At 46.5% G+C, this 26984-nt stretch overlaps 4 protein-coding genes across 7 annotated transcripts; 3 read left to right on the top strand and 1 right to left on the bottom strand.

Annotated features, from left to right (window-relative positions):
* Positions 1-7381: 7381 nt before the first annotated feature.
* On the bottom strand, positions 7382-9305 carry tmem216 (transmembrane protein 216). 2 transcript variants are annotated; one of them, XM_076137480.1, is made up of 6 exons: positions 9228-9304; positions 8622-8635; positions 8322-8415; positions 8089-8181; positions 7765-7966; positions 7382-7680 (listed from the first exon to the last, which is right to left on the bottom strand). In XM_076137480.1, exons 1-6 carry the CDS (start codon positions 9235-9237, stop codon positions 7665-7667), a joined length of 429 nt encoding a protein of 142 aa, XP_075993595.1. In that variant the 5' UTR covers positions 9238-9304; the 3' UTR covers positions 7382-7664. The 2 variants fall into 2 exon arrangements, with proteins under 2 accessions (XP_075993595.1, XP_075993596.1); XM_076137481.1 differs by lacking the exon at positions 8622-8635 and having other exon boundaries at positions 9214-9305.
* Positions 9306-9792: 487 nt separating this feature from the next.
* On the top strand, positions 9793-11959 carry tmed9 (transmembrane p24 trafficking protein 9). The gene is made up of 5 exons (XM_076137478.1): positions 9793-9982; positions 10401-10501; positions 10625-10750; positions 10878-11024; positions 11217-11959. The coding sequence occupies exons 1-5, from the start codon at positions 9844-9846 to the stop codon at positions 11364-11366; spliced, it is 663 nt and encodes a 220-aa protein (XP_075993593.1). The 5' UTR covers positions 9793-9843; the 3' UTR covers positions 11367-11959.
* Positions 11960-12694: 735 nt separating this feature from the next.
* b4galt7 (xylosylprotein beta 1,4-galactosyltransferase, polypeptide 7 (galactosyltransferase I)) lies at positions 12695-17285 on the top strand. Of its 2 annotated transcripts, XM_076137477.1 has the most exons (7): positions 12695-13244; positions 13351-13386; positions 14247-14582; positions 14696-14921; positions 15454-15537; positions 15639-15743; positions 15942-17285. In XM_076137477.1, exons 1-7 carry the CDS (start codon positions 13240-13242, stop codon positions 16095-16097), a joined length of 948 nt encoding a protein of 315 aa, XP_075993592.1. In that variant the 5' UTR covers positions 12695-13239; the 3' UTR covers positions 16098-17285. The 2 variants fall into 2 exon arrangements, with proteins under 2 accessions (XP_075993592.1, XP_075993590.1); XM_076137475.1 differs by having other exon boundaries at positions 12698-13386.
* Positions 17286-18601: 1316 nt separating this feature from the next.
* On the top strand, positions 18602-25629 carry ccdc69 (coiled-coil domain containing 69). 2 transcript variants are annotated; one of them, XM_076137483.1, is made up of 9 exons: positions 18639-18752; positions 20193-20232; positions 22393-22562; positions 22674-22761; positions 22937-23010; positions 23258-23359; positions 23518-23637; positions 23885-23982; positions 24101-25629. In XM_076137483.1, exons 1-9 carry the CDS (start codon positions 18732-18734, stop codon positions 24264-24266), a joined length of 879 nt encoding a protein of 292 aa, XP_075993598.1. In that variant the 5' UTR covers positions 18639-18731; the 3' UTR covers positions 24267-25629. The 2 variants fall into 2 exon arrangements, with proteins under 2 accessions (XP_075993597.1, XP_075993598.1); XM_076137482.1 differs by lacking the exon at positions 20193-20232 and having other exon boundaries at positions 18602-18752.
* Positions 25630-26984: the final 1355 nt, after the last annotated feature.

Raw genomic sequence — 26984 nt, 5'->3', positions numbered from 1 at the left:
GCATGATGTCATCGCCTGCTGCTGTGTGACGCTCAGGTGTGACGCTCAGCTGGGGCGCAGTGAGACAGGATCCTCCTCCTGCAAACTGTGTGTGAAGCTGTTCTGCAGGTTTCAGGAACGTTCCCAAACAGGGACAAGTCAACGTTCCCAAACAGGGACAAGTCAACGTTCCCAAACAGGGACAAGTCAACGTTCCCAAACAGGGACAAGTCAACGTTCCAGGAAGGTTTCAGTCTAACAGATGGAACGTTGACGTGATCACGTGACGGAAGCATCAAATATCCCCTGCCTTTGTATCCTGAGCGTCCTTTAAGTTTCCTCTCTGAGCCGCATTGAAGCAGAATGTTGAAGCTGTGAGAGAAAACACGTCCACCTGCATTTATGAGCGAATCATCTGAATATTAATGTAAAGTTCACTTCTCTCTCTCTCCTCCCTGTAATTTGGGTTCAGGGAACGGCGAGCCCGGAACAAACGCCGCCTCTGAGGTCACCGCGCCTCCCGTGACCTCTGACCTGCGACGGCTAAGTGTGGAAGAATAAATGAGCCAAACACGGCGGGTGTCTTTATGGAAATGAGCGGCGATAACCTCGGCGTTAATCCTCGCAGCTCGACCTGCTGCTGCCCTCCAACGCCTCCGTCGCACTTTAATCACTACAGGCCAAACACTTTCACTGCAACGACTCTGCTGCTGAACCAACAACCTGCAGACCGAGCGGCAACCTGACAACAACCACGCTGACACACGGAGGCTACTATAGAATAGAGATCCACGACATCATCGAAGGATTCAGGGTCAAAGGTCAGAGGTCAACATATGAGTATCCATCTAAACGTCTCTGTTCCTGTAGAGGAGCTTTAGAGGCTCTAACGTGTTCATGGATCCATCAGGGTCCATCAGAGACCTGCAGACCTGAAGAGACACACAAACATCTACACACTGAGACAAGTTCAGACGTGAAGGAGATGATGAAGGTCGTTGGTGTTTTGCTGGCGGGCTCTGCTGAGTCTCACTGCTGTTTCACATGAAAGGAGTGAAGCTGATTCAGGTGTCAGACACTGAAACAGACTGTGTGTGTGTGTGAAGGGTTAAACTGTGGAGGAGAACACGTTGAGTGAAACCAAATGAGTTCTCTACCAAAATATTGATATGTTGATGACAAAGTAAGCGGCTGATGCATTTTGCCCATGAATGATAAACAGCTCTTAGTTATTTGTCCACAAAATTGTTTAGAAAGCACAAAACAGGGAAGGAACAATTTCACTCCTCCACAGAAATAACAACAGCACCGATCATTCTGAGGGAGCACGGGGCAGATTTCACCTCATGGGTGACAAAAAGTCATTTTGTGAAAGAAAATAGATTTTATGTGAAAAGAAAGAATGAGCGGTGCTGCTCTGTTGTTTCACCTGAGGGGGGAGGGAGGCGGGCCAGAGCGGCCACAGAGCGCAGGCAGAGCGGAGGCAGAGTGAAGGCAGAGCGGCCACAGAGCGGAGGCAGAGTGGAGGCAGAGTGGCCACAGAGCGGAGGCAGAGTGGCCACAGAGCAGAGGCAGAGTGGCCACAGAGCAGAGGCAGAGTGGCCACAGAGCGGAGGCAGAGTGGCCACAGAGCACAGCAACCACAGAGCAGAGGCAGAGTGGCCATAGAGCGGAGGCAGAGCGGAGGCAGAGTGGCCACAGAGCGCAGCGGCCATAGAGCGGAGACAGAGCAGCCACAGAGGGGAGGCAGAGTAGCTACCAAGCAGAGATAGAGCGGAAGCAGAGCAGCGATAGAGCGTCCAGAGCAGAGCGCTGTGTGCCTGTGTTGAGGCTTCTTGATTCCCAGATGAATGTTGTTTTAAAGCCGACCTGTGTCGTCTTTATTTGAGTGTAAAAGTTTGGTTTTATTAAAACCTTTTCTAAAGGACTGCAGCTGATCTTTAATAATCCTCACAGGTTTGTGTGGAGCTGCCAGAGTAAATGAGATCCATCAGCTCCTCCATAATGGAGCCTGCAGATTGTGTGCAAAAATCTGCATTAATTATTCAGATGTCATTTTTATTATTCATGAGCCAGAGAGTGAGAGGAGGGCGAGCGAGGGGGAGAGAGAGAGAGGGGGGGCGGGGGGGGCTTTAAAGGTCTAATTCACTTTTCTCCTTCAGTTTTCTCCGCATCTCCACTTTGCTCTCACATAAACATTTTTGTTTGCAGACACAGGGAAAGTTCTCTGAGTTTCCCTGAGGATCTCAAATGAACTTTCCCAGTTTGTTTCCCCGGAGCTTCTCTTCACTGAGGCATGACATCCTTTTTTGGTTCCCAGAAAGTTTCCAGGAAAGATGCTGCAAATTTCCCAAAATCCTTCAGAGAACATTCTCATGTTTGATCTCCTTCACAGAGGAAACTTTCAGCAGAGCTTCTGTGAAGACGTGGAGACAAAACAAAAGGAAACCTTCCAGCAATGTTTCAGAACCATGAGGGAACATTCCTGAGGAACCTTCTGAGAACATTTATGTCACGTTCCTGTTTCAGCTTTGATCATCAAAATGGAACATTCCAGCACTGTAGGTAACCTTCAGGGAACAAACAGTTTTGTTGGAGGTTGGTCTGTAGGATCCCCCCTGGTCCACTCTGACCCCCCCTGGTCCACTCTGACCCCCTGGTCCACTCTGACCCCCCTGATCCACTCTGACCCCCCCTGGTCCACTCTGACCCGTGTGCCTGGACGGTCCGGCTCATGTGACTCGCTTGTGTTCACGTTGACTGGCAGCTGAAATCTGCTGCGTTGTTTCAAACGAGTCTTTCTGTCGTCACTGTTGGTTTGTGCTAAAGCAGCAGAGACGTGCTGCATTCAAGGACTCGGGAACATCAGAGGAGTAAACATCCGCCTCTACGAATGACACTGACGAGCTGTGATGTCAGGAAACAGAAAGCTGAAGAAAACATGTTGCTGCTGTTTGTGTGTGTGTGTGAGCGTCTCCATACGGGCCCCCCCAGGGACGCAACGCAAACAAGAGGAAGAAGAAGAACAAACGTGCATCAAATCTGAATCGTCTGTGAGGAACAGAAAAGGTGAAAAAACTGAAAGCTGCGACTTTTACAAAGATACAAACACGTAAACAAACAGCAGAAGAAGAAGAGCTGAGCGTCTCCTCAGCCATGTTGATGATCGGCTATGAAGTCACATCCAATGAGCTTCTCAACCTGTCAGACGCCAGGATGGATGATAAAGGGGACTTCCAGGTTCTTCCATTCTGTCCCCTGAGCAGCGCTGGAGCACTGAGTAGATGATAAGGAAAGGGGAATAGTTACTGTCCTTACCCAGAGCATGTCCCTCCCCGCTGCCCCCTGGTGGAGGAGCTCTGTAAAGTCTTTAGCAGAGCTTCATTCTCCCCTCACACTAAAATAGAGCTTCAGCCGAGCGTCTCCAGTAAGGGTCAAAGGTCACATGGACACAAACACTGACATAATTATTATTACTGCAGCTCTCCTGTATTATATGAGATGCTGCCTGCCAGAAGGAGCTCAGTAGAACAGGAACTATGCAGACCTTGTAAGTAAAGTCCATAATTTCTCTCTCTGGGCCGGAGCTGTGAAATATTACCTGCATTGCTAATGTGGGACGCGCACACACACACACACACACACACACACACACACACACACACACCCACACCCTCTCTGTCAATAAGCAACCCTTTCCATTGCATTGAGCCTCTTTTAACATAAAATCATGAAATCCTCCGGCTGCCGTCTGAATGAAAGCGAGGCTGAAAGAGTTTTGCTGACATGTGGGTGCTGAGTTTTAATGTTTAAACACAGACGTTCGGCTGCTCGCTTCACTTTCTGAATATTTCAGAGAGAAACTTCACAGGAGACAGATGAAGGTGAGAGGCTGCTGCCACCCACATTAAACAGAAAGCATTAAAGCTCAGGTGTGATGGTTCTAATCCCAGGGCCGGATTCCTCTCTGCTCTGTCACCTGGGCTCACAAGAAGAAAGTTTTAATTAGAGCCAAACTTCTCATGTTTCACACAGGAAACAGGGGAAACTCTACTCCTCATTCAGCCGTGTTTGTGTTTGTGTACCTGAAGGCACCGAGAAGAAACCATCAGGCTGGATTCAACCTGCAGGACAGCGGGATGAAGCCCACCTGATCTGAAGCTGGAGGCAGCAGGTGAGGTCAGTGTGAAGAAACGGACCCACATAAAGAGCAGCAGGGGTGGAGATGGAGAGACAGAAGGAGGGAGGGAGGGAGAGAGGGAGGGAGGGATGGAGGGAGGGAGGGAAGGATATAAGATAGATGATGAATGGATGATGCCACTCAAAGACATGAAGAAGAAGAAGAAGAAGAAGGAAGAGTAGTTTTTGGAGATCAGAAGCTGAGATTAGAAAAGAGGGGGGGGGGGAGGAGGAGGTTGTGAAGTATGCAGAGGAACACAAACTCAGAGCTCCTCAATCAAACCACTGCTCATCATCATCATCTTCATCGCCTCAATTTCTTCACCTACTGGAAGATTGTTGTTGCTGATGATGATTATGATGTTGATGATGATGATGATGAAGGTTTTTCATGCAGCTCCCCATTTGTTTCTGCTTGAGAGCATCCCCCCCCCCCCCCCCCCCCCCCCCCCCCCATCATGTGATGTCATCATTAGTATCTGCATCTCTGTCTGTGTTTGTATGCATCTTCCTCGTTGGTTTCTCTCTGACTGATCATATACATTATGGATGCTCTGCTGCTCTTCCTCCTCCTCCTGCTGCTCTTCCTCCTCCTCCTGCTGCGAATGTTGTTGTTTTTTCTGTTTCCTACAACTCAGCAGTAAAACTCTACTGCCTCCAAGTGGTGACAGCTACTCCTCCTCCTCCGCTTCCTCCTCCTCCTCCTCCTCCTCCTCCTCCTCCTCACTGGGAGAGAGGAACAAACCTGCAGCTCTGTGACCTGTGACACAATCAAACACTTTCAGGACATTTGACCGTCTGTCACTCAGGTCAAGGATCCATGTGGGTCTGAACCCCTCAGCATGTGTGTGTGTGTGTGTGTGTGTGTGTGTGTGTGTGTGTGGTGGGGGGGGTCATGTTTCATCATAATGTAAGAGGCCATCAAACGCACTGAAGTTGCTTGTGGCACTGGAACTGTGTGTTATTTACCACCTTCAGATGAGTACCTGAACGCATCATGAGCCTGATGTATGAAGTCCACAGAACGCTCCTTTAAACAAACGGAAGCAGAAAGTGAGGGTTTGTAGTTCTGCTGTCGTGTCGTTGAGACGTCCCATCATGCTCCTGCGTTGATTTCAGACTCTGTGCCTCTGTAAACATAAATCAGAGCTCAGAGCTCATATAAACGTCAGCACAGACAGCAAAGCTCATAAAGGCCTCATTTGATATTTACTCATGTGGGACGAGCCGTGAATAAAAAGCTCACCTAGTAAATCATCATTTCCTGCTGTCAACAAGGGGGGGGGGGGGGGGGGGGGGATAGACGGAGAGAGAGAGACTTAGGGAGAGAGAGAGAGAGAGACTGGTGGAGAGAGAGAGAGAGAGAGAGAGTAGAGGGAGAGAGTGTCAGTCTGAGCTCAGACTGGTGGAGTTTTACTGCTACCTGCTGGTAAAGTTACACAGCTGCAGTCGAGAGGGGAGAAGCCTCTGATGAAATATTTGTGTGATCAATATCTGATCAATATGAGCGCTAACCCATCAGGACAAACTGCTCCTGATCAATACAATCATTCAATGAACATGGAAATGATGAAGGTCTCCAGGGTCTCCACCTTCCTCTGCTCCTCTTCCTCTTTCAGGCTCATGTGTTGGGTTTTTATTCCTTTAAATTTGTATTTAATTATATTTCTTAATTAATTCTTACTTCATGCTTTGTTACTCGTGCTGTCTAAATACATTTTCCTTCTTTTCCTTCGTCCTCTCTCTGCTCCTCTTCATCATTCATCCCAGAGAGGAGGTGAGTCTGACACACAGGGGATTATAGGAGGAGTGTGATCTGTGTGTGGTTTCTATGGAAAAGACAACTGCAATTGTGTGACTAACAAAACCTGAAAACAAGAAAATCAACCAAAAATGGAAAATGAAAAACGAATATTTTATTATGATAAATGGTGACATGTGACTCCACAGTCAGAGATAACACACACACACACACACACACACACACACACATACACACACACATACACACACACACACACCCTGCAGCCTCAGAATCATAATAAATATGTAAAAATGTAAACCAGATGCTTTATTTCATGGATGAAGTTCAGAAAAGTGTCAGAGTTCAGTTTGAACTTTCTGGCTTTATATTCACGCATAGCGACGGGCGAACGAGCGTGGAAACATGCAAATACGCTCATCTGTCTAATAGGAGCCTCAGCCAATCACACGCAGACTTTGACAGGCAGAACAAATGCGCGCGAGCTGACGAGCAATCCGCTTTTCACCGCCTGCATGTTCACTTACTGTTAAATTACTCATCTGAGATTAGAGACGGCTTAAAGGAAACTTTGCTCCAAAACTTCATCAACAGCACCAAGGCTGGATAACAAACATGAAATATCACACACACACACACACACACACACACACACACACACACACACACACACACACATACACACACACGTACACACACACGTGCACACACACACACACACATGCACACGCACACACACACACACACACACAGAGACACACGTGCACACGCACACACACACAGACACACACACACGCACACATGTACACACACACACACAGACGCACACGCCCGCGCGCACACTCGACACACACACAGACGCACACACAAGCAGACACACACGCACACACACACATGCACACACACACGCACATACACACACACGCACATACAAACCGTTAGTTAGTTAGTTAGTTAGTGAGGCCTTTTGCATTCATTTCTCCTTTAATCTGCTGCTGGAGTCACTTTGCCGTCCTGCTAGGTGTATTTATCATCTCCACACACACACACACACACGTCCTCTCACTGATCACACAGCTGCTTCACACAGATCAATGGCTCCTCAGCACAGCAGCTTCATATGACTGTATTACTAATTATCAAAAAGCAAAATAGTCCCGCTGCTGTTTCTTGGCTTTGTCTCTGCCTCTCTCTCTGTCTCTGTCTCTGCCTGTCTCTGTCTTTCTCTCTCTCTCTCTGCCTCTGTCTCTGTCTCTCTCTGCCTCTGCCTCTGTCTCTGCCTGCCTCTGTCTCTGCCTCTCTCTCTGTCTCTGTCTCTGCCTCTGCCGCTCTCTCTGCCTCTGTCTCTGGTCTGAGCATCATTGCGTCGCTCGTCCTCGTGTTGCAGAGCGTCTGTTGCTGGTGAGTGCGTTTGATTGACAGATTGATCCAAACATGTGATCATCAGTAGAAAAGGTTTATTGTGCTCGTGTTGCTTTATGAAAATAGAAAAACATTTACACATTTGACTTTACACACACACACAAAATCTCAGCTGAGGTTCACCGCAAACAGCGCCCCCTACAGGTGAAGCTGTGGAAGTAACTTCCGAGAAAATGGAGGAGAAACTACAAGAATGAATACAAAATAACTGAAGTTCATTTAATTTTATATTATCTCATGTTTTTTGTTTTTATTTGTTTTATATCAAAAATAAGCTAAACACAAATGTTTCTGTTCCAGGTGACGTCACGCCGGCTCGTCTTCAGTAAGCTGCCGACCTACAAGAGTAGAGAGAGAAGGAAATCAAAGTTTCAGACGTCAGAAAAAATGACAGCTGAGCCCTTTTGCCCATCCCCCCTCACCTGGCAAAGGCCGACACAGACAGGAGGCCCAGCAGGAGCTCCAGAGCGTAGAAGCAGAGCAGCACAACGCTGAGGATGAACTCCAGCCGCAGGACGAAGGTCTGCAGCAGCAGGTAATACACAGCCAAGGCCGCACAGGGCAGCAGCACCAGCAGAGACACGGCCGAGGACAGAACACGCTCACACACGTTCCCCTTCCAGCCTGCCACACAAACACATTAACACCTGTGTGTGTGTGTGTGTGTGTGTGTGTGTGTGTGTGTGTGTGTGTGTGTGTGTGTGTGTGTGTGTATGTGTGTATGTGTGTGTGTGTCAGAGACTCACCGTAGAAGATGCGAAGAGTCTCCAGTCCAAGAAAGATGACCAGCAGCACCACGTCCAGGATCAGATTATCAGACGGGTACGGGAGGGAAATCCCTGAAACACACACACACACACACACACACACACTCACAAAATTATTGTGCCAAGTTAAAGCCCGAGCCAGGACCTTGGTCTGGTTCTTCTTCTGTTCCTCTGCAGTGTGTTTAGTGTGAAACAAAACCAAGAAGACAAACCTTTATAGATGAAGATGAGAACCTCTGCCAGGTAGAACGCTGCAAAGTACCAACAGTTCAGGTAGAGAAGAACCTGCAGAGGAGTTGAGGAGAGCTGAGGAGAAGGTCAAGGACAACAGAGGAGAGGAGGGAACACACATGTGGAGAACAGACAGAACAATATGGAGAACAGAGGGAACGAGAAAAGCAAGAGAAGAAGGTAGAGAAAATGGGGAAGAGAACCATTCAACATAGAAGAGAGAGAGAAAGAACATGGAAAGAAAAGAAGGCAAGAATCCAAGGCTCTTGTTTGAAGGATACGACCGGTTTCCTCCCTGTGGTGAAAGAGGAGATCAAAGGGTTGATCAGACTGATCAGTCTTATATCAGTAATAATCAATACTGGGACAGTATCAATACATCACATAGGAATATTGCGAGTTTAAGTAACAACAATTTACAACACCATGCCAACTTTGACCATTTAAAGATGAAACAGAGGAGTAAAGTAACCTCGTCAGTAGTTTTGTAGTGTTTAGTTTGTGCTTTAATGATATAAACACGGACTCCATCACTGAAATAACTTTTATCTTTTATTCTGTTAAATACGAAAACACGAGCGGAAACTACAAGATTCCGCAATGACGTAATGTCTTCATTTAAACGCGATAATGTTTGAAAACGTCCAAAGCGACCGTTTGTGATGTTTACGTTTGAATGTTTGCGGACGCAGAAGCTGTAAATGTAAACAGTGTAACGCGCGAGGCAGCGACGCGTTCACGTGAAGTCTCGCGGTGTTTACAGGGAGCCGAGTGTGTCATCAGCTCATAGCGAGATCATACTTCACAAGAAATACATGATAATGTTTCTATAAACCATGAAATAAGAAGGAATAAACACAATTCCCACAAAACAACAGTACACTCACCGGGCGCCATGTTAAATCACCATGGAAACGGCGTGGCGGAAATTTATCTTCTTCGTTTGTTGCTAAACCCACGATGTAGGCAGCGACGTGACTCTGCTGCCTTCTAGAGGCTGATTACAAATGTACACGTTCTCATAATTATTATTATAATACCACTATATAATATAATAATATAGTGGTATTCACTTTACTTTGATAATAGTTATAATATAGATTAATAGGTTAAATTATTTGAGTAAGCCCTGGATAAAGTCATCAATTTATATAGATATTTAAGTTCTCAAAATAATCTTAACGTTACATCTTTTTATGTTTTGTGTGTTAAACTCTTTTAGGTCACGTTATTGATTTATTGATTAAGTTAGTTTTTGTTTTCTCCATTCTTGTATTTTCAAGAATTCTTCTTCGTTTGATATCAAAACATTCATATCTCATATTCATTCACATTTAGTGTCGCCTTAATCCCCCGTCTTTACCTTCAAAGAACCACATCTCCCAGCATGCCCGTGCGGCTCGCTGATTGGTCAGACCGCAGCTGTGGGTTACGTGGCACTGCTGTGTGGGCGCATGCGCCGTAGGTGTGTGTCTGACAGGAAGACGGTGTGTGTGTGTAGGGATGAAGATGCAGTCGTGTGTTTTCTCTCTTTTCCTCCTTAATGTGCTCTATTCTTTGGGCTCTTCTTTGTACTTTCACATCGGAGAGACCGAAAAGAAATGTTTCATCGAGGAGATTCCCGACGAGACGATGATTATCGGTGAGACACTCGGAGCTAACGGCACGAGCCGCTAACTTGAGCTAATCGGCTAACAGGCTAAAGTTTACTTAGGCAAAGTGTTTGTTTGATTTTTTGTCCCTTTAGAAGAACAAACTCGAGACTATGAACTACGTGTGTGTAACACTTCCGGTTTGAAGTGCTGTTTATAACTGTAGTTCAGTACGTATAGTTTGAATGTAAATATTCAAAGTACACCGCGTCTCCACTTTATTAGGGACACCTGTTCAACCTGGTGATGTCATCAAACTCGGCTGAGATGATGGATGTGGAGTTAAACTGCTGCTCCATCTAGAGCGACAGAGCTCAGAGAGGAATGAATGAGAGAAGAGATTTAAAAGAAGCAAACAGGAAATATAAATTATTCTCTCTCTCTCTCTCTCTCTCTCTCTCTCTTCAGGTAACTACAGGACTCAGCTGTATGATAAACAGAAGGCTGAGTATCTTCCTGCCACTCAGGGTCTTGGGATGTTTGTGGAGGTCAAAGATCCTGATGAAAAGGTGAGTGGTGTCTGTCCCTGTGTCTCCTTATGGAAGTGTCTCTGTCCCTGTGTGTCTCGCTAAGGTTGTATCTCTGTCCCTGTGTCTCACTTTGGTTGTGTGTCTGTCCCTGTGTCCCCTCAGGTGATTCTGTCTCGTCAGTACGGCTCAGAGGGACGCTTCACCTTCACCTCACACACACCAGGAGAACATCAGATCTGCCTGCACTCCAACTCCTCCAAGTTCTCCCTGTTTGCTGGAGGCATGCTGGTCAGGACACACTCATACACACACACACACACACACACACACACATCCGTTGCTCTCCTGTCTGTCACCATAGTTACAGGTGGTTGTGGGATATAAGAGGCTTGACTGAGTGACTTCCTGTCTGCAGAGGGTTCACCTTGACATCCAGGTGGGAGAACACGCCAACAACTACGCTGACATCGCCGCCAAAGACAAACTGTCTGAGCTTCAGCTGAGAGTGAGACAGCTGGTGGAGCAGGTGGACCAGATCCAGAAGGAGCAGAACTACCAGAGGGTGAGTGTGTCTCAGGGTCACAGCGCCACCTGGTGGAGAGAGCATTTATGCTACTGTTTACAAGGTCAGAGGTCAAATGTAGACAGAGATGCTAGATGTTCGACCTTGGTGAAGGTTTGAGCTCTGAGTTATATCAGTTAAGTGTGGAGAGATGTGAAGTTGAGCGCCCCCTGCTGTGTGTTTCCTCTTCAGTACCGTGAGGAGCGTTTCCGTCAGACCAGTGAGAGCACCAACCAGAGGGTCCTTTGGTGGTCTATCGTCCAGACGCTCATCCTGGTCGCCATCGGCATCTGGCAGATGAGACACCTGAAGAGCTTCTTCGAGGCCAAGAAGCTGGTGTAGAGTGTGTGTGTGTGTGTGTGTGTTTTTGTGCGACTGAGTGTGTGTGTTTGTGCGCCTACTGATGGATGCAGTACTGAGCGGCAGCTGTTGGGCAGAGGAAGTTGCTGGTTGCCATGGAGATGGATGCAGAGGAGAAACCTGAACAATTTGTCTCAAAGAACCCCACATCAGATTCCTCACCTTATTGATTATTGATATTATTTGTCACGCAGGCCGGTCGGGGGAGAAGCTGATTTTATTTATTAGAGCAGAAATGTTTCTTCATCATCAGAGACGCCAAAGTGCTGCATTCTTTACGTTCAAACCACTTTGATCCTACGTTTATGTTGTGAAGACAGGAAGTGATTGTGTCCCAGAGGAGTGTGTGAGCGACTCTGTGACCTGCTGGTGAGTGTGTGACGTGTTACTGGCCCTGTGAGATCAGACCTGCTCTTGTTTTAAGTCGCTGATACAAAGGTGATTATTGGTTATTGATAAACTGAAGCACAACAGATTTTTGATTGGATTCTCTCAATTAGTTTTGTCTCGTTACAAGAATTCTGACTTTGATAAACTTCATACTGCTGCGATTAAACAATGAGGAAGAAAACCCATCGCCTGTCTGGATGTTCTTTTGTGATGTCAGAGGTCGTGTGATCAGCTGATTGATCCTGAAGCTCCTATGATGTCACTGCAGGGATCAATCTGGAACATTCACAGTACCAACACTAACCAAACTCACAGTCCAAACTTCAGCCCAGATGTCTTTACAGGAATGTTCCTTCAGATGTTTAGTTCTTCATGTCAGTGTTTGTGTCCATGTGACCTTTGACCTTTACTGGAGAAGTTCTGCTGGATTCTAACAGCCTGGTCCAAAGAATCCTTCAGCTGTAAACCTTTGGTGTGTGTGTGTGTGCGTGCACGTGTGCGCGTGTGTGTGTGTGTGTGTGGTCAAATCAGTTTGCATCAGAATAAAGTTTGGTCTCCTTTGGGGTAAAGACAGCCTCACTCTTATTTCATCACTAACACACACACACACACACTTACGCTTATAGATTCAAGTGAGAGAAGGAGAAATAAAATATGAAATTATGAAACTGCAACACTTAAAGTGAAAAGCTACGGATAGCAAAGTGATCAGAACTCAACTGTATTCTACCTCCAAGTTGGCTTTAAAATTCAAATACTTTTTTAGTAATTCAAAACAAGAGTGAGACAAGTGAGACGAGACAACGAGCAAAAATGGAGCCTCTGTGCTCAACACTGAACATTTATGACGCATCAAGACTGGCAGGAGGTCAAATAGAGCAGCAAGGAGCAGCAAAGGTGTGACTCCTGTCCAGAGCAGAGATGCTGCTCTGTTACTCTATCCCTCTGCTCCCTGCTCCTCCCATCAGCTCTCTCTCTCACATCCAGGTCTGTTTGGTCGCAGCTCCCTGAGGACATATCGAGCTGTTCTCTACATTCCAACTTTCCTCTCGGTCGGAACGTTTTATTCTCTCCCCCGGTTCCGTTTCGGACGCATATTGAAAGCGGACCTCGGTACCGTTGGCTTATGATTGATGTCTCCGACCGTTTATTAATCTCTACAATGTTTCTCTGCGCGGGGTTTTTCCGTTAAACGTCTCATCTTGTAAAATCCACAGTTTATCACTTATTTACTGAACGTAACGCGTGGAAATACGCAAAGTAACAGCAGACGGTTCAGAGAGGAGCGGAGCCGCGGACTGACGGCTCGGCTACGTGTACAGCAGGACGAGCTAGGCTAGGCTAAGCTACGCTAGTACACTGGAGCTGCCGCTAAAGAAGCTTTAAAAGTTACATTTGACGGAGGATACGCGGCTCTAATGTTTGTCCGGTTACCCGCAGACTTTCAGAGCGTTTACACACGAAAATGAGGTAAAAGAAGGAGGCGGCAGGAGGAGGATGAAAAGTGAATGATTGTATCTGAGTAGTGTGTAAGTGAGGAGGTTTTATCTCAAACAAAGATGATGTATTCATCCAGGAGGAAGCCTGTGCTGTACTTCAAAGAGGACCGAAGGTGAGACAACAAACAAGAGACACTTTGATTTATTGCTGTGATGTATTTCAGGGCCTGAGTTGATTTCAGTCTGAATTTAACGTCAGTTTAAATCTAATCTAATCACCTGAGTTCAGTTCTGTGGACGTGACACAAACACACAGAGGTCAGAGGTCACAGGTGAAGCAGGCGAAGATCAGGACGGTCTGTTTACATTTTAATCGATTGTAATCTTGACGAACTGAGTGAAAAATCTCTCTCACCGTGTGACGATTGCTAGGAGACGCTGTGTTGTAACTGATTAGTGAACAGTCGTCACAATGTAAACAAACGTAATTATTGAATATTTCCAATTATTTAGTTAACTTTTTATTTGATGTCAGTCTTTCTGTCTTGGCTTTTTTAAGAAGTGAAGGCAGCAAAGTTCTTCATCACAGTGAAATGAAGACGTGAGTACAGGTTTGATTCCACAAGGGTTTCTCAAACCGTGGTTCAGGGACTCACACAGGTAACAGAATGTGTGTGAGAGCTGGAGTCCCTGGGCCACACAGTTTGAGAACCCGTGGGCTGTGTGAAGCTGTGTGTGGTTTGCTGATGAAGCAGATTGATCGGTTTGGGTTTGTGGCCTGGGAAACAACTGGAATTTAAGTGAGTCGTTCCCAAAGATTCCAGCCCTCCTGCACGGCACGGATCACTAACTGTAGAGCAGGAACATGATAAAGATGATGATGATGATGATGATCAGGACTGCGTGTGCTTTTCTCTCCTCCCCTGTCTGTCACTCATAAATGTGTAACCGAAACCTGCCGTGCTTGTTAACCCCAGGATTATGTAATCCACCCTCGGGGACACAGCGAGCTGATCCACTTCCTGTTTTGCAGGTTCCTGTGGGGGAGGTGTACGGTCTACAAGCTGTTCGGCCTCTGCACCGCGCTCGTCTTCCTCTCTCTCCTGTGGCTGCAGCTCAGCTGTTCGGGGGAAATTTCCAGCGAGGACGCCCGCCGCCTCGCGGCTCAGCAGCGCTCGCCCTGCCCGGCAGAGAGTCAGGCGTCTGCGGGGGACGACCCGGCCTGGGGTCCTCACAAACTGGCCCTCATCGTCCCCTTCAGGGAACGCTTTGAGGAGCTGCTGGTGTTTGTTCCCTTCATGCACAACTTCCTCAACAAGAAGAAGATCCGCCACAAGATCATCATCATCAATCAGGTGGATCACTACAGGTCAGGAGGGTCCCTGTTGTTTCCATAGAAACCATCACTAAACCATGTCAATCAGCAAAACAAACACATCCACCACATCTCCCCTGGAAGCTCAGCAGCTGTTCTGTCTGCAGGTTTAACCGAGCGTCTCTGATCAACGTCGGCCACCTGGAGAGCGGGAACGACACGGACTACCTGGCCATGCACGACGTGGACCTGCTGCCCCTGAACGAGGCTCTGGACTACGGCTTCCCCACATCCGGGCCGTTCCACGTGGCGTCGCCCGAGCTGCACCCGCTCTACCACTACAAGACCTACGTGGGAGGAATCCTGCTGCTCACCAAGCAGCATTACCTCATGGTACACACGCTCACACACGCTCACACACACACACACACACACACACACACACACACACACACACACACACACACACACACACACACACACACACACGCGCGCACACATGCACACATGCACACATGCTCACACATACGCACATGCTCACACACTCACACACTCACACACCCACACACCCACACGCTCACACACACTCACACGCACACATGCTCACACACACTCACACGACCACACACACGCACACATGCTCACACACACACACATACACACATACACACACGCACACATGCTCACACACTCACACACTCACACACCCACACGCTCACACTCACACTCACACGCACACATGCTCACACACTCACACACTCACACACCCACACGCTCACACTCACACTCACGCGCACACATGCTCACACACACTCACACTCACGAAGATGAAAACATTGATTAATCGCCTTAATAAGTGTTGAGGTTCGTTGAGTGTGTGTGTGCGTGTGTGTGAGGCCGTGCAGTAACTCTGATCCCCCTGCAGTGTAACGGCATGTCTAACCGGTTCTGGGGGTGGGGCCGCGAGGACGACGAGTTCTACAGACGACTGAGGAAAGCAGAGCTGCAGGTAAAACCCATGAAGAAGAGTCGGGTGGTTATTTGATAATGAAGGCAGGTGAACGTAAGAGGCCCCGCCCCTTTCTAACATGTGTGTGGTTGTGGTCTCAGCTGTACAGGCCGAGCGGCATCACCACGGGATACAAGACCTTCATGCACATCCACGACCCGGCGTGGAGGAAGAGGGACCAGAAGAGGGTGGCGTCCCAGAAACAGGTAACCACGCCCATCACAACGCTGTCGCCATGGAAACTGTAATGGAACTAGAAGTGTGTGTGTGTGTGTGTGTGTGAAGGGTATTAGAGACTTAAGTCAATAAACCATGGAAACACGACGTAATGTGATGATGATGGAAACGCGACCTTAACATGCCCCGCCCCCACATGCTGATGATGTCACTGTCTGGCCCTGCAGGAGCAGTTCAAGGTGGACCCGGCGGGGGGGCTCTCTAACCTGCAGTACCAGGTGGAGTCCCGTCAGGAGCTGAGCGTCAGCGGCGCCCCCTGCACCGTCATCAACACCAAGCTGGAGTGCGACCAGAGCCAGACGCCCTGGTGCCTCCTGGTCTGAGGCCCGGGGGGCGGAGTCAGCTGGTTTATCCTGAAGTCTCCTTCGTTTCCATGTTTGAGACGTTCCCAGCTCTCCTCTCACACCAGGTGAGCCCAGAGAACAGAGCTGGGACCCAAACAGACTGATGGACTGGTTGATCAGAGGGAACAGATAAATGTTTGACGTTTCTACAGTGCAAGCGTGTCGTCATGGTAACAGTGGTTAAAACTGGTCAAACACCATAAATCTCCCCAGAACAGAGATGTTACACGTAAACAGAATGTAGGTGGCGCTGCAGCACAGGAAGCTGCTTCATGTGTAAAGAGACCAAACCTTCATGATCTTCATCTCCTTCACCTCTGAACTCTGTTTGCTCCTCAGTGTGTAGATGTGTGTGCTTCTCTTCAGGTCTGCAGGTCTCTGATGGACCCTGATGGATCCATGAACACGTTAGAGCCTCTAAAGCTCCTCCACATGAAGAGAGATGTTTAGTTACATACATCACACAACACGTGAGGACAGAGAGTAGAAGAAGAACAGACATGTGACCAGGAGAGACTTTGAGCTTTTATTGTGGAGGGCATGGCTCCATCAGGCTCCATTCAAAGATCTCCTGAACGCTTGAACCGCCACAAAGTCTCACAAAACCAAAAGACATTTTGGTGTTTTACTCCATGGCGCCACCCAGAGTTAATATGTGGTAGAGACCCAGGATGTAGAGCCCAACCAAACCAGGTCAGACTTTTGGACCGTTTGGGTTTGTGCAATAATAATAATAATAATAATAATAATAATAATAATAATAATTCTTCTTCTTCTTCTGCTCCTCCTCCATTTAAAGTGTAGATGCAACTTATTTCCTGTAGAGTTCATATCTCTGAGTGATTGAGCGTTGTGATGTTGGATCATTACGACAGAAAAGCAGCGACTCTTGGTTTTCACCTTTTACCGTTTATTAGTTACAGAATTATTTTTAAATATTTAAAGTGATAAGTAATTCATGTTTATTTAAGATTTGTGTCACTGAGGCTGAATCACAGATTCACTGGAAGAGGAAGCATCAAAGCATAACGATGTGTTTAACAGCTTCAGTGCTCAGAATCCATGAAACTGTAACATCGTAAAGCTGAGACGATGAAGATGAGGTTGTCTGTGTTCAGACCTGCAGGACGAGGCAAGGCTGTAAAAAGCTTCTTAGTTTAAGGAAAATATAAAGTCAATCAGAAATTTCGTGTTTTTATGTCCTGAAGTCCTAGAATGTGATGATGAAGATGATGATGATGATGTGCCAGGTCAGCAGAGGTCAGCAGGTCAGCTGCCTGGGTTTGCTTGTTTGTAACGGATGAATGTGATCAGAGTTTGTGTTCAACACACAAACAAAGCTTTATGATAATAAACAATATTTTTAATTTAAAAGAAGTTAACTTGACATTACAGCACTTTTTATTATGTGTGTGTGTGCACGTGCTTGCATGTGTGTTATGGAATGTGTATCTGTATATTTTTAGTGTGAACATGCAGCAGTTGTTTTCTGCCACAGAAAAACTTTCCATCACACAACAGCTGCTTCCTCCCATCAAACACACAATACACACACACATACTTGCATACATACATACATACAGAGAGAGAGAGAGAGAGAACACCCACGTGTACTTTTGCAGTTAGAAGTGAAAGTGAACACACTGCAGTGTGTGTGTGTGTGTGTGACTGAACGTAAACATGCTGTGTGACTCAATCTTCCTGATTATCTCGACATGCTGCCTCACGTGTTGCATGACATCACCACATGTCCCATCGTGTGACGTGTTCCAACATGACTGCATATTAAATTGTAATCTATTTTTTATCTAAAGATTTTTTTCGCACGCTTTCCTTGCAGTGATTGTTTGCAAAGTTAATTTAAATGTTGTTTAATATAACTTAGCGGTTATAAAGTGACTCAGACTGACAGATCTCCCGCTTGCTGTGTCAGGCTCAGAATTAATCAGTCAACCTGCTCAGTCAGCTGCAGTGATTTCCTCTAACTAAAAACGCCTCGGGTTTTGTCGGTGCGCATCTTTTCTCATCTTTACGGTGACCGTTAGAGCGGACAATAGAGTCTTTACCGCGCATGTAACAGTCTGCCCTGCTGCTGCCTTCAAGTGCTGTCGGAAATATTTCAAATGTCTGATAGAGTTCGACGTTTTACAAAATTATCCATCAACAAATTCCAAATCAAATGCTTGTTTAATTTGTAAGATCGCTTTAATCGCACTGAAGTATAACAGTATTGTTTATACTTATTGATGTGCCAGATTTTCTTTCTAAAACCTTTCACAGGAAAGAGAAACATTTTTTCGATAGATTCTGATTTTTTTTTGGCTGGAATCAATTTTCTTTATTTGTTTCAAAAACAACAACAAAAAACAATGTCTTGATTTAGTTATATCGTATGAGGCGTGACTGCACTGGAGAAAAGATACGGAGTTTGCAGGAGTTATGGAACGCATCGGCAGGAGGCCCCGCCCCCATGGCCATCGGGCGGTGCGTTCACGGACATGAGGAGGGGGAGGAGGAGGCGTAGAGTTTATCTGGAGTGTTTGAAAGTGTCAACAGAGGAGCAGAAACAGGAGCAGGGAGTCCGGAGGAGTCCGAGGAGAGTCAGGAGGAGTGATGGGCTGCACCCACAGCAAGGTGAGGCAGAAAACTGATACAAGTTCAAGCAGAGTCCGGCTGCTTCTCGGCGGCCGTGGGAGCAAAACGTGCTGAGAATCCGCGCTCCTTCACTTTTAAACTTTCTTCTTCAGTCTAAAGTCTTTAAACTTAAACAACGTGAGAAGTCTCCACTAAGCTTTGACTTTTATTGGCCTGATAATCAAATGCGGAACTTCATTTTGTCACATCTGTTTCTCATCGGCCACACTTTGTTTCTCACGGTGCCTGAACGCCACAAATCGTCTGTAAAGTTTCTCAAATTTAACAAAACTCTCGCGTAAAATGTCTGCGGTGAATTTAGACTCTTAGACCTCAATTATCTGCTCTGTTATGTTTACCACTGTAATGTTCTTTTTTCTTTTACTGCAGTAACTTCCTAACAGAACACAAAGTTTACTGCAGTTCAGCTTCATATCACTGCTTCACTCTGCTTCATTATCACGCCATTGTTACACACACTAACTCCACTCAGCTCCTCTGTGTGTAGAATCATCTGGGCCGTCTTCTTCTCTGCAGTTTTTCAGAGTATTGCAGTAATAATCACCATGGTTACTTTCTTTAATCTCCCGTCATGCATTAGTTTCTGCTCGTCGCTCGGCAGCTGTTTTCTCTCTCAGGTTATTGATAGAAGATGACGGAGCAGCTCAGCATTCATGGCAACCAAGCTGTGGCCCGGGGGCATCCAGGGGTCCCGGGTGTAGTTCTCTTGGTCGCTCTCGAGTCTTTGTCTGTCACCTGATGATGTCACCGGTCAGAACAAGAAGTGCAGTGTGATCAGAGCAGGATTCAGGTGAAGCTCCCAGTCATGTGACTCAGACACGTTGTGTTCATGGAACCATGAGACGTTCACGTGATCTGCTTTTTAAACAGCTACATGAAATTTATGTGTGATGCCATGGCAACCAGTAAATATTAGAGCCTGAGCTGATCCAGCTGTGAGGATGAGGAGGATGAGGATGCAGACAGGGAGTAGAAGCTCTTTTCTTTTCTTGTTTTCTTGTTTTCTGCTTCTCTTGTTTTTCCACATCAGCGTTAATTAAGCGACTGTTAAACGTCACGAGGCTTTAATCAAAACCACATCTGAATGAGTTTCCTGTTTTAATGAAGAGCAGCTGCTTCATTGAGGCTGAAGCCTGAAGGCCTCAGACCTGAGAGCAGCAGTGAGATGTTTGGCAGCTCGAGGGAAAAACAAACAGATTCCTACAGGAACATAAATCTTCTCCAGACAGGCTGCAGCTCACAGGAACCTTAAACACACACTGACCCGGCCCCCTGTTTGTAATGCGGCCAATGAGCAACAGTGTGAACATCCTGATAATAAATCCATTAATTCTCACATAATCAAACCAAAATCAGATTGATGTAAATGTGAGCTGCAGTAACGTTTCCTCTTCTTCTTCTTCTGCTTCCTGTTCACAGAAGAAAAACAAGAAGGCAGAAAGGAACCGCAAAGATGAAGGTGAGAGAGAGTGTGTGTGTGTGTGTGTGTGTGTGTGTGTGTGTGTGTGTGTGTGTGTGTGTGTGTGTGTGTGTGTGTGTGTGTGTGTGTGTGTGTGTGTGTGTGTGTGTGTGTGTGTGTGTGTGTGTGTGTGTGTGTGAGAACATTCTCCCACTCTTTCTCATTTCCTGTGTCTTTGTTCTGTCCTCTGATTGGCTGTAAATGATGTCACATAGTTTCATGATAGATTTTATCAGCAAGACATCAGACAGATACTAATTACTGATAATCATGAGATTAGTGTCAGGTTGTTGTCGTACTTCAGTGATTCATTCTGCCAGATGAATCGGTTTCAGATGTTGACTTCACTGACTCATTTTTGCGGGGGCTCAACTCGGCGCTGGTTTGTGTTTCCTTCTCTTTATGAGCAAACAGGAAGCAGACATCACGCTGCTGCAAACACAAAGAACAGGTGGATCAATAACCAGTGGATCCGTCAGTCAGTCTGTGTGTGTGTGTTTGTGTGTGTGATCGTCTTCACTCTGCAGCTTTGACCTCACGGACGACACAAACTCATGAAGCCAATCAACCAATCACATCGCTCCATTCAATGAGTTCATTCATTCAGAGTGTGAGGGGCAAGAATGTAGCACAGAGCACAGTCTGACCTGAATGTAGCACAGTCTGACCTTTGACCTACACATGACCCAACCAGAAGACAGACAGACAAGCAAGCAGGGAGAGAGACAGACAGACACGGAGACAGACAGACAGACAGGCAGGTTTGGTGTGTGTTTGATTTAGTGTTTGCGTGTTTCTACACGTTTATGATGTAATCGACCGTTTGACAGTAAATTACAGAGAATCAGTTTGTGTGTGTGTGTGTGTGTGTGTGTGTGTGTGTGTGTGTGTGTGTGTGTGTGTGTGTGTGTGTGTGTGTGTGTGTGTGTGTGTGTGTGTGTGTGTGTGTGTGTGTGTGTGTGTGTGTGTGTGTGTGTGTGTGTGTGTGTGTGTGTGTGTGTGTGTGTGTGTGTGTGTGTGTGTGTGTGCGTGCGTGCGTGCGTTCAGTCGACAGCATGTCTGCTCTCCTCCATTATATTCTCTATCATTATAAATACTTTAAATGTTTTCCTTACCTGTTCCATTCTGAATGATGTCACTGTAACGTTCTGTTCTCTCAGCATGGAGGGAAACTTTATTTATATTCATATTAAGAGAACAACAAAGTGAGAAGGATCAAATAGATGTAAGCGTCCTATCTTCTTTGGTTTCATCTTAAAATAGATCTAACACACACTCTCACACACACACACTCTCACACACACACACACACACACGTTTGTCATCATCATGCAGCTTCAGCTCCATAGCACAGACGAGTCTCTTGATTTAAGGCTAAAGGTCTTTGACACGCTGTTGTTAAGGCGTTTATGAGCTCTTTGTTTACTGCTTTTGACAGCTGGGTGTCACCTAGCAACAGAGGCTTCAGGTCTCATGTAAACGTGTTCACACTGTAAAGGTCAGAGGTCAATGTGCAGCACACTGGGAATGCTGCCTGAAGCTGTAAGGACCTGAGCTGTGCTGTGGATCAGATGTGGCTCTGTGCTCACGTCTGTGGGTGGTGTTGGTGTTGTTGTTGGACGTTTAGAGACAAACTGATCTCAAAGTTCATATGTAAACAAATAACAAACAAAACATTAATCCACCACAATCAGCACATCAATCATCAGAGCAAAGCAAAGTGTTTCTGCGTGTGAACACTCCGACTCTCTGCTCTCCCACCTGGATTCTGACAACAAAGACAGGATCGCTCGTACGTGTGCACTGATGTCATCTCTAACAGCTGCACAGATGGAGGTGTGAACGTAAAGCACACCCTAAACACACACATACACACACACACCTGACCTGTGCAGGTTCTGCTGGTTCTGCTCGTCTCTTCTCCAGTAGAACAGTGAAGCTACAGTCCAGGTTGTTTACATTTACAAAACAGCCAAATAGATACAAAGTGGACAAAGTTCAGCTGCTGAGTGTGGATGGATAAGTTTGTCACTTCCTCTGATGAGGAAGAGGAGAACATGCAGCTCGTCTCAGACAGCTGGAGAGGGGAGGAGCCAACTCAATCAATAATCAATCAGGATGTCTGTGGTTGTAATCTGGGTTCTGGTTTTGGTGACTCAGGTCTTCGCACGTCGGCCGAGCCGGACGTCTGTCTGGAGAAACAGCTGGAGAGGTTTGAGTGGCAGCTCAGGATCCTCAAGGAAGCGCTGTCGGCCAGCGAGAGGGCGGAGCTTCTGAGAGACCACGCCAACGAGGAGGTGTGCGCCCTGGTGCTCAACATCCTGGAGAAGGTGAGATGATGTCATAGGGCAGCGTGCCGGCTCTGAAGAACTGGACTATCACAGACCTGATGGTCCGGTCTGATCCGGTCTAATCTGGGGTCATGTGGTTGTGATTTGCAGGTGAAATGTGAGACGACTGCTGAGCTGAACGTCCTGCATGAACAGAGAAGTCAGAGAGTCTCTGAGGAGCACGAAGCAAAGGTCAAAGGTAACAAACCTCCTGACTGCAGGGGGCGTGGACGAGCTCCACACGCCTCAAGTTCATACAGGAGAAAGAATCAAAGCAGTCACTGGGATTGTTTACAATTATGATGCTCTTCACCTTTAATGTGTTAAACCGGAAGTGTGTGTGTGTGTGTGCGTGTGTGTGTGTGTTCCTACAGAGTTGCAGCTGAAGCACGAGCATGAACAGAATCAACAGACAGAAACGTTCCAGGCTGCTGAGAAAGTCCTGAAGGTAAAGCAGTCAGGATCAGTCAGGCTCAGTGTCTCTACATCCTGAGGCTGATCTGCTCATCCTGATCACGTTCACACACATATTTCAGTCCTTCAACCACAAAGGCTGGCTTCATTGATCCAGGATCTCTGTGTGCTCACTGAGCCACGATCAATACGATCAGCTGACGGACATGAGGAGCGAGATGTCAGTGTGTAAACATGATCATGTGATGTTAACGTGTGTGTGTGTGTGTGTGTGTGTATAGGAGAAGCTGAGCGAGCTGAGTGGAGAGCTGCAGGTTTATAACGAGCTGAAGAGACGAGTGGATCAGTCGACGTTTAAGAAAGACCTGCAGAGGAACATCCAGGTGTGTGTGTGTGTGTGTGTGTGTGTGTGTGTGTGTGTGTGTGTGTGTGTGTGTGTGTGTGTGTGTGTGTGTGTGTGTGTGTGTGTGTGTGTGTGTGTGTGTGTGTGTCAGAGAGGGAGACAGGACGCATGAACTCTGTGTCTCTGCCCCGTCCTCAGGCCCACGGCAGCCCTGGTGCATTCTGGGAGTCTGAGCAGGAGTCTCTGTTGTTCGTCATTGAGATGAAGAGCGAGCGCGTGCAGGAGCAGAGCAGGAAGCTGCAGCAGATGGAGGCACTGGTAGGTGGACTCATAAGTTGCTGGTTCAAATCCACACCTGGGTTGTGGCCCTGAACCAATAGCAGGAAGTCAAACAACCCTGATGATGGTTCCCACATCAGGTTCTGCTCCCAGAGTCTGAACCGTTGTCCTTTAGCTGAAGCAGGTCGACACCATGATGAAGCAGATTACACACCAGGTTCCTCCAGAGGTTCTGTTGGTTCTCCTGTAGTTTGAGGTTTGTTCAGAGTCTCTGTTGGGTCCTCAGGTGGAGAAGAATCTGTCTTTGGAGGACCAGATCGTCCACATCCTGCAGCAAAACGAGGACCTGAGAGTTCGCATCGAAAACTGCCAGAGTCTCATTCAGTAAGTGAAGCAGGAAGGTGCAGCTTCCCTGTCAGAGCTCCGCCCTCACTGTGTACCTCAAGGGTCTGTGCGGTCTTGGCGGAGGTATGACCTGATCCTTTTCCCTCTGCGTTCACAGGCAGTTGTCAAAGGAGCAGCAGGACCTGAAGGGGGCGCTGGAGCGACAGGTGGTCGTAAATCAGAAGCTCTCTCAGGAAAAAGAGCAGCTGGTGTTCAAACTGAGGCACAGGGACTCGTGTCCGTCCATTCACATGACTGCTATGGTGCCGGAGATCACGCCGTGATGATTGGCACGGATCGCTCCAATCCGACGGTACTTCCTGTCCCACCGCACCACTGAGGGTTCACGGAGCAGTTTAACAGTCAGTGAGTGTCGACACAGCGAGGAAACATGTCCACACATCACACTACACACTTCCTGTTTACCTCAACATCACCGCGAGCCTCCAGGTGACCACTGTGAACAACAACGTAACCACTAAACACAAAAACAAAACCTGGATCCACAACCAAGGCAGACCTCCAGGAGTCCCTGAACCCTGGACTGAAGCTGGAGACGTCTGTGTGGAAACCTTCAACCACAGATAATGAACTTCCTGTTTTATCTTCTGACAGACTGAATGTGTTTAAGCATCTGTGCCACCTGGTTTCACCTACATTATCTGTCCAATCAGAGGGAGAGGGGCGGGGCTTCCCAATGGACCTGTGAACTATAAAAATTGTGGAAAAGTTGAACATGAACAAAAGCAGGCAGTGTTTTTAGTTTTGTTTGTTCGGTGTTTGCTTAGTAACAGGGACAGTGATCAGAGCTGCCTGATACCTGTCCAGTTACACTCCAGTCCAGCTGTCCACTTCCTGTTTCCTGTCCCTCAGTCTGTTCACTGATAACAGATTATCTTTACCTCCAAAAGATTCAAACTGACAACCACCATGTGAAAGACCGATGCAGCGTTCTGATTGGACAGAAACCCAAAGGTCACAGCAGACAGTCAGGAGTTCCTCAGGGCTCCTTTATGGGGTCCTCCTCATTTTAAACTGTAGAACCAAGAGTATCTCCGATGTTTTAACATTGGAAAGTTCAGGAGATAAATCTTGTTGCGTTCAGGGTTTTCAGGAAATTCCAGACTGACAAAAGTTGAAAGATTAGAACGTTAACCTGACACGCTTCGTTTGTTATCGACTGCTTGTTTGAGTCATTTTCTATTTTTATTTCTCATTTATTTTGTGATTTTGTACAGTTGAAACAAATGATTATCTTAATTATAATCTTTGTTTTTTTCTTTTTTTCAATTAATCATTTATTCTTTCCAGAATTTTTTTCGAACATGTTATTGTTGAGCTTACAGCTGGAATCGGCTTAAGTTGATTTGTAATTGATCGATTATTGATTTTCTGTTGTTTTTCCAAGCCATGAATTACGTTTTTCCTCTCGCTGTTGTTTAGACACAGAAAGCATTGAAATAATTTGATTTGTCTTCAGTGTTTTGGCTGATGGATCAATAGAAAATCAATAATCAATCACTTTCACATCATTTCATTTCTCTTTAAGCACGTCCGCACTTTGTTCAGTATGTTACTGAGTTTGTTTATGAAAACATTTTACTTATTAAAAACATATCTGATGTTTTTCTGCAGTTTGTTTTTGTCGCTGAAATAAAAATTTCAAATAATGCCTCAGGGTTAATCTCACTTTATTCTGTGTTGGCTGGAAAACTGAAGTTGGAGTAAAACATCAAACCTGCAAAAGACTTTTTGACTTTTCAAAAGTTTTACATTGAAGAATAAACTTATTTCCAATTTTTCCCTGCTATTTTAGGCTCAAGGTTTCAAAACAATACCCAACATTTGTTTGTTTTTCTTGTTTCAGGAACCATGACTGAATCTCATCCACTCTTATTGTAAAACTCTAAACACATCTCGTTCGTACAGCAGATCACACACTGATGCAGGATGTTAAACAGGCGGCAGAAGTTAAAAACAACTACAGCGTTTACCCTCGACTTGTTCACACCTGATGTACACAAGTGGCACTGGTGTGTTGAATGTCTGACCCAGAAAAACAGAAGTGTCCCCAGGAATGTTAGTGAGCGTGTTTGAGTGAGTGAACGCTGCTGCTGACACTTTTCCCTCCTTACATCCTGTGTGTGGACGTGTGTTTGAGCTGAGAGCATTTTTAGAATTTCCGCATAGATGAAACAGTGTTCAGGCAGAAGAATCAGGGGTTTTGTGGATGTAGATTGAAGATTTGTTTTTGTTTTTGAAAGTTTCCAGAATATGGGAGAATGCTTTCAGAAATGTGTCTTAGCAACTGGGACAAACTGTAAACAATGACCACACCGTGTGTGTGTGTGTGTGTGTGTGTGCGTGCGTGTGTGCGTGCGTGCGTGCGTGCGTGCGTGCGTGCATGAAATTATGTGTTCCCTTGCAGTTTCCTAGTTGCCCAGTAGGCGGTGTGTGGAGCATGCAGAGTTGATATAGGTGAGCCTGTAATCAGAGAGCAGGTGATGTACCGGAAAAGGCGCGCAGTTTGAGCGTCACGTCTCCGTCAGCTGTGAGGTGAACGCAGCTCTGAACCATCTCAGTGTTTGCATGCAGGTTATGAATCAGTATAAGAGTGTGTAGTTGTCTCTGATGGTCCTACACGTAAATACACTCCAGTGTCACGACCGACGTTTGAGACTGCGCGTTATTCAACCGACACGCTGCGCACAAGCGACGCGTCATTACGGTAAGTGCCGCTCCAGCAGCACCAAGGTACTGATACTACCTCGGGTCATAGGAGCTGTGTGTGTGTGTGTGTGTGTGTGTGTGTGTGTGTGTGTGTGTGTGTGTGTGTGTGTGTGTGTGTGTGTGTGTGTGTGTGTGTGTGTGTGTGTGTGTGTGTGTGTGTGTGTGTGTGTGTGTGTGTGTGTGTGTGTGTGTGTGTGTGTGTGTGTGTGTGTGTGTGTGTGTGTGTGTGTGTGTGTGCGCTGTTCTGGATGTTCTGATGTTCTGTGAGCTTC

This window comes from Genypterus blacodes, unplaced genomic scaffold (assembly GCF_046128005.1).
Source record: "Genypterus blacodes isolate CSIRO-AG114 ecotype Tasmania unplaced genomic scaffold, CSIRO-AGI_Gbla_v1 ptg000321l_1, whole genome shotgun sequence".
NCBI classification, from domain to species: Eukaryota; Metazoa; Chordata; class Actinopteri; order Ophidiiformes; family Ophidiidae; genus Genypterus; species Genypterus blacodes.
Note: the sequence above shows the minus strand (reverse complement) of the source record. Positions and strands in the feature narration are given on the sequence as shown.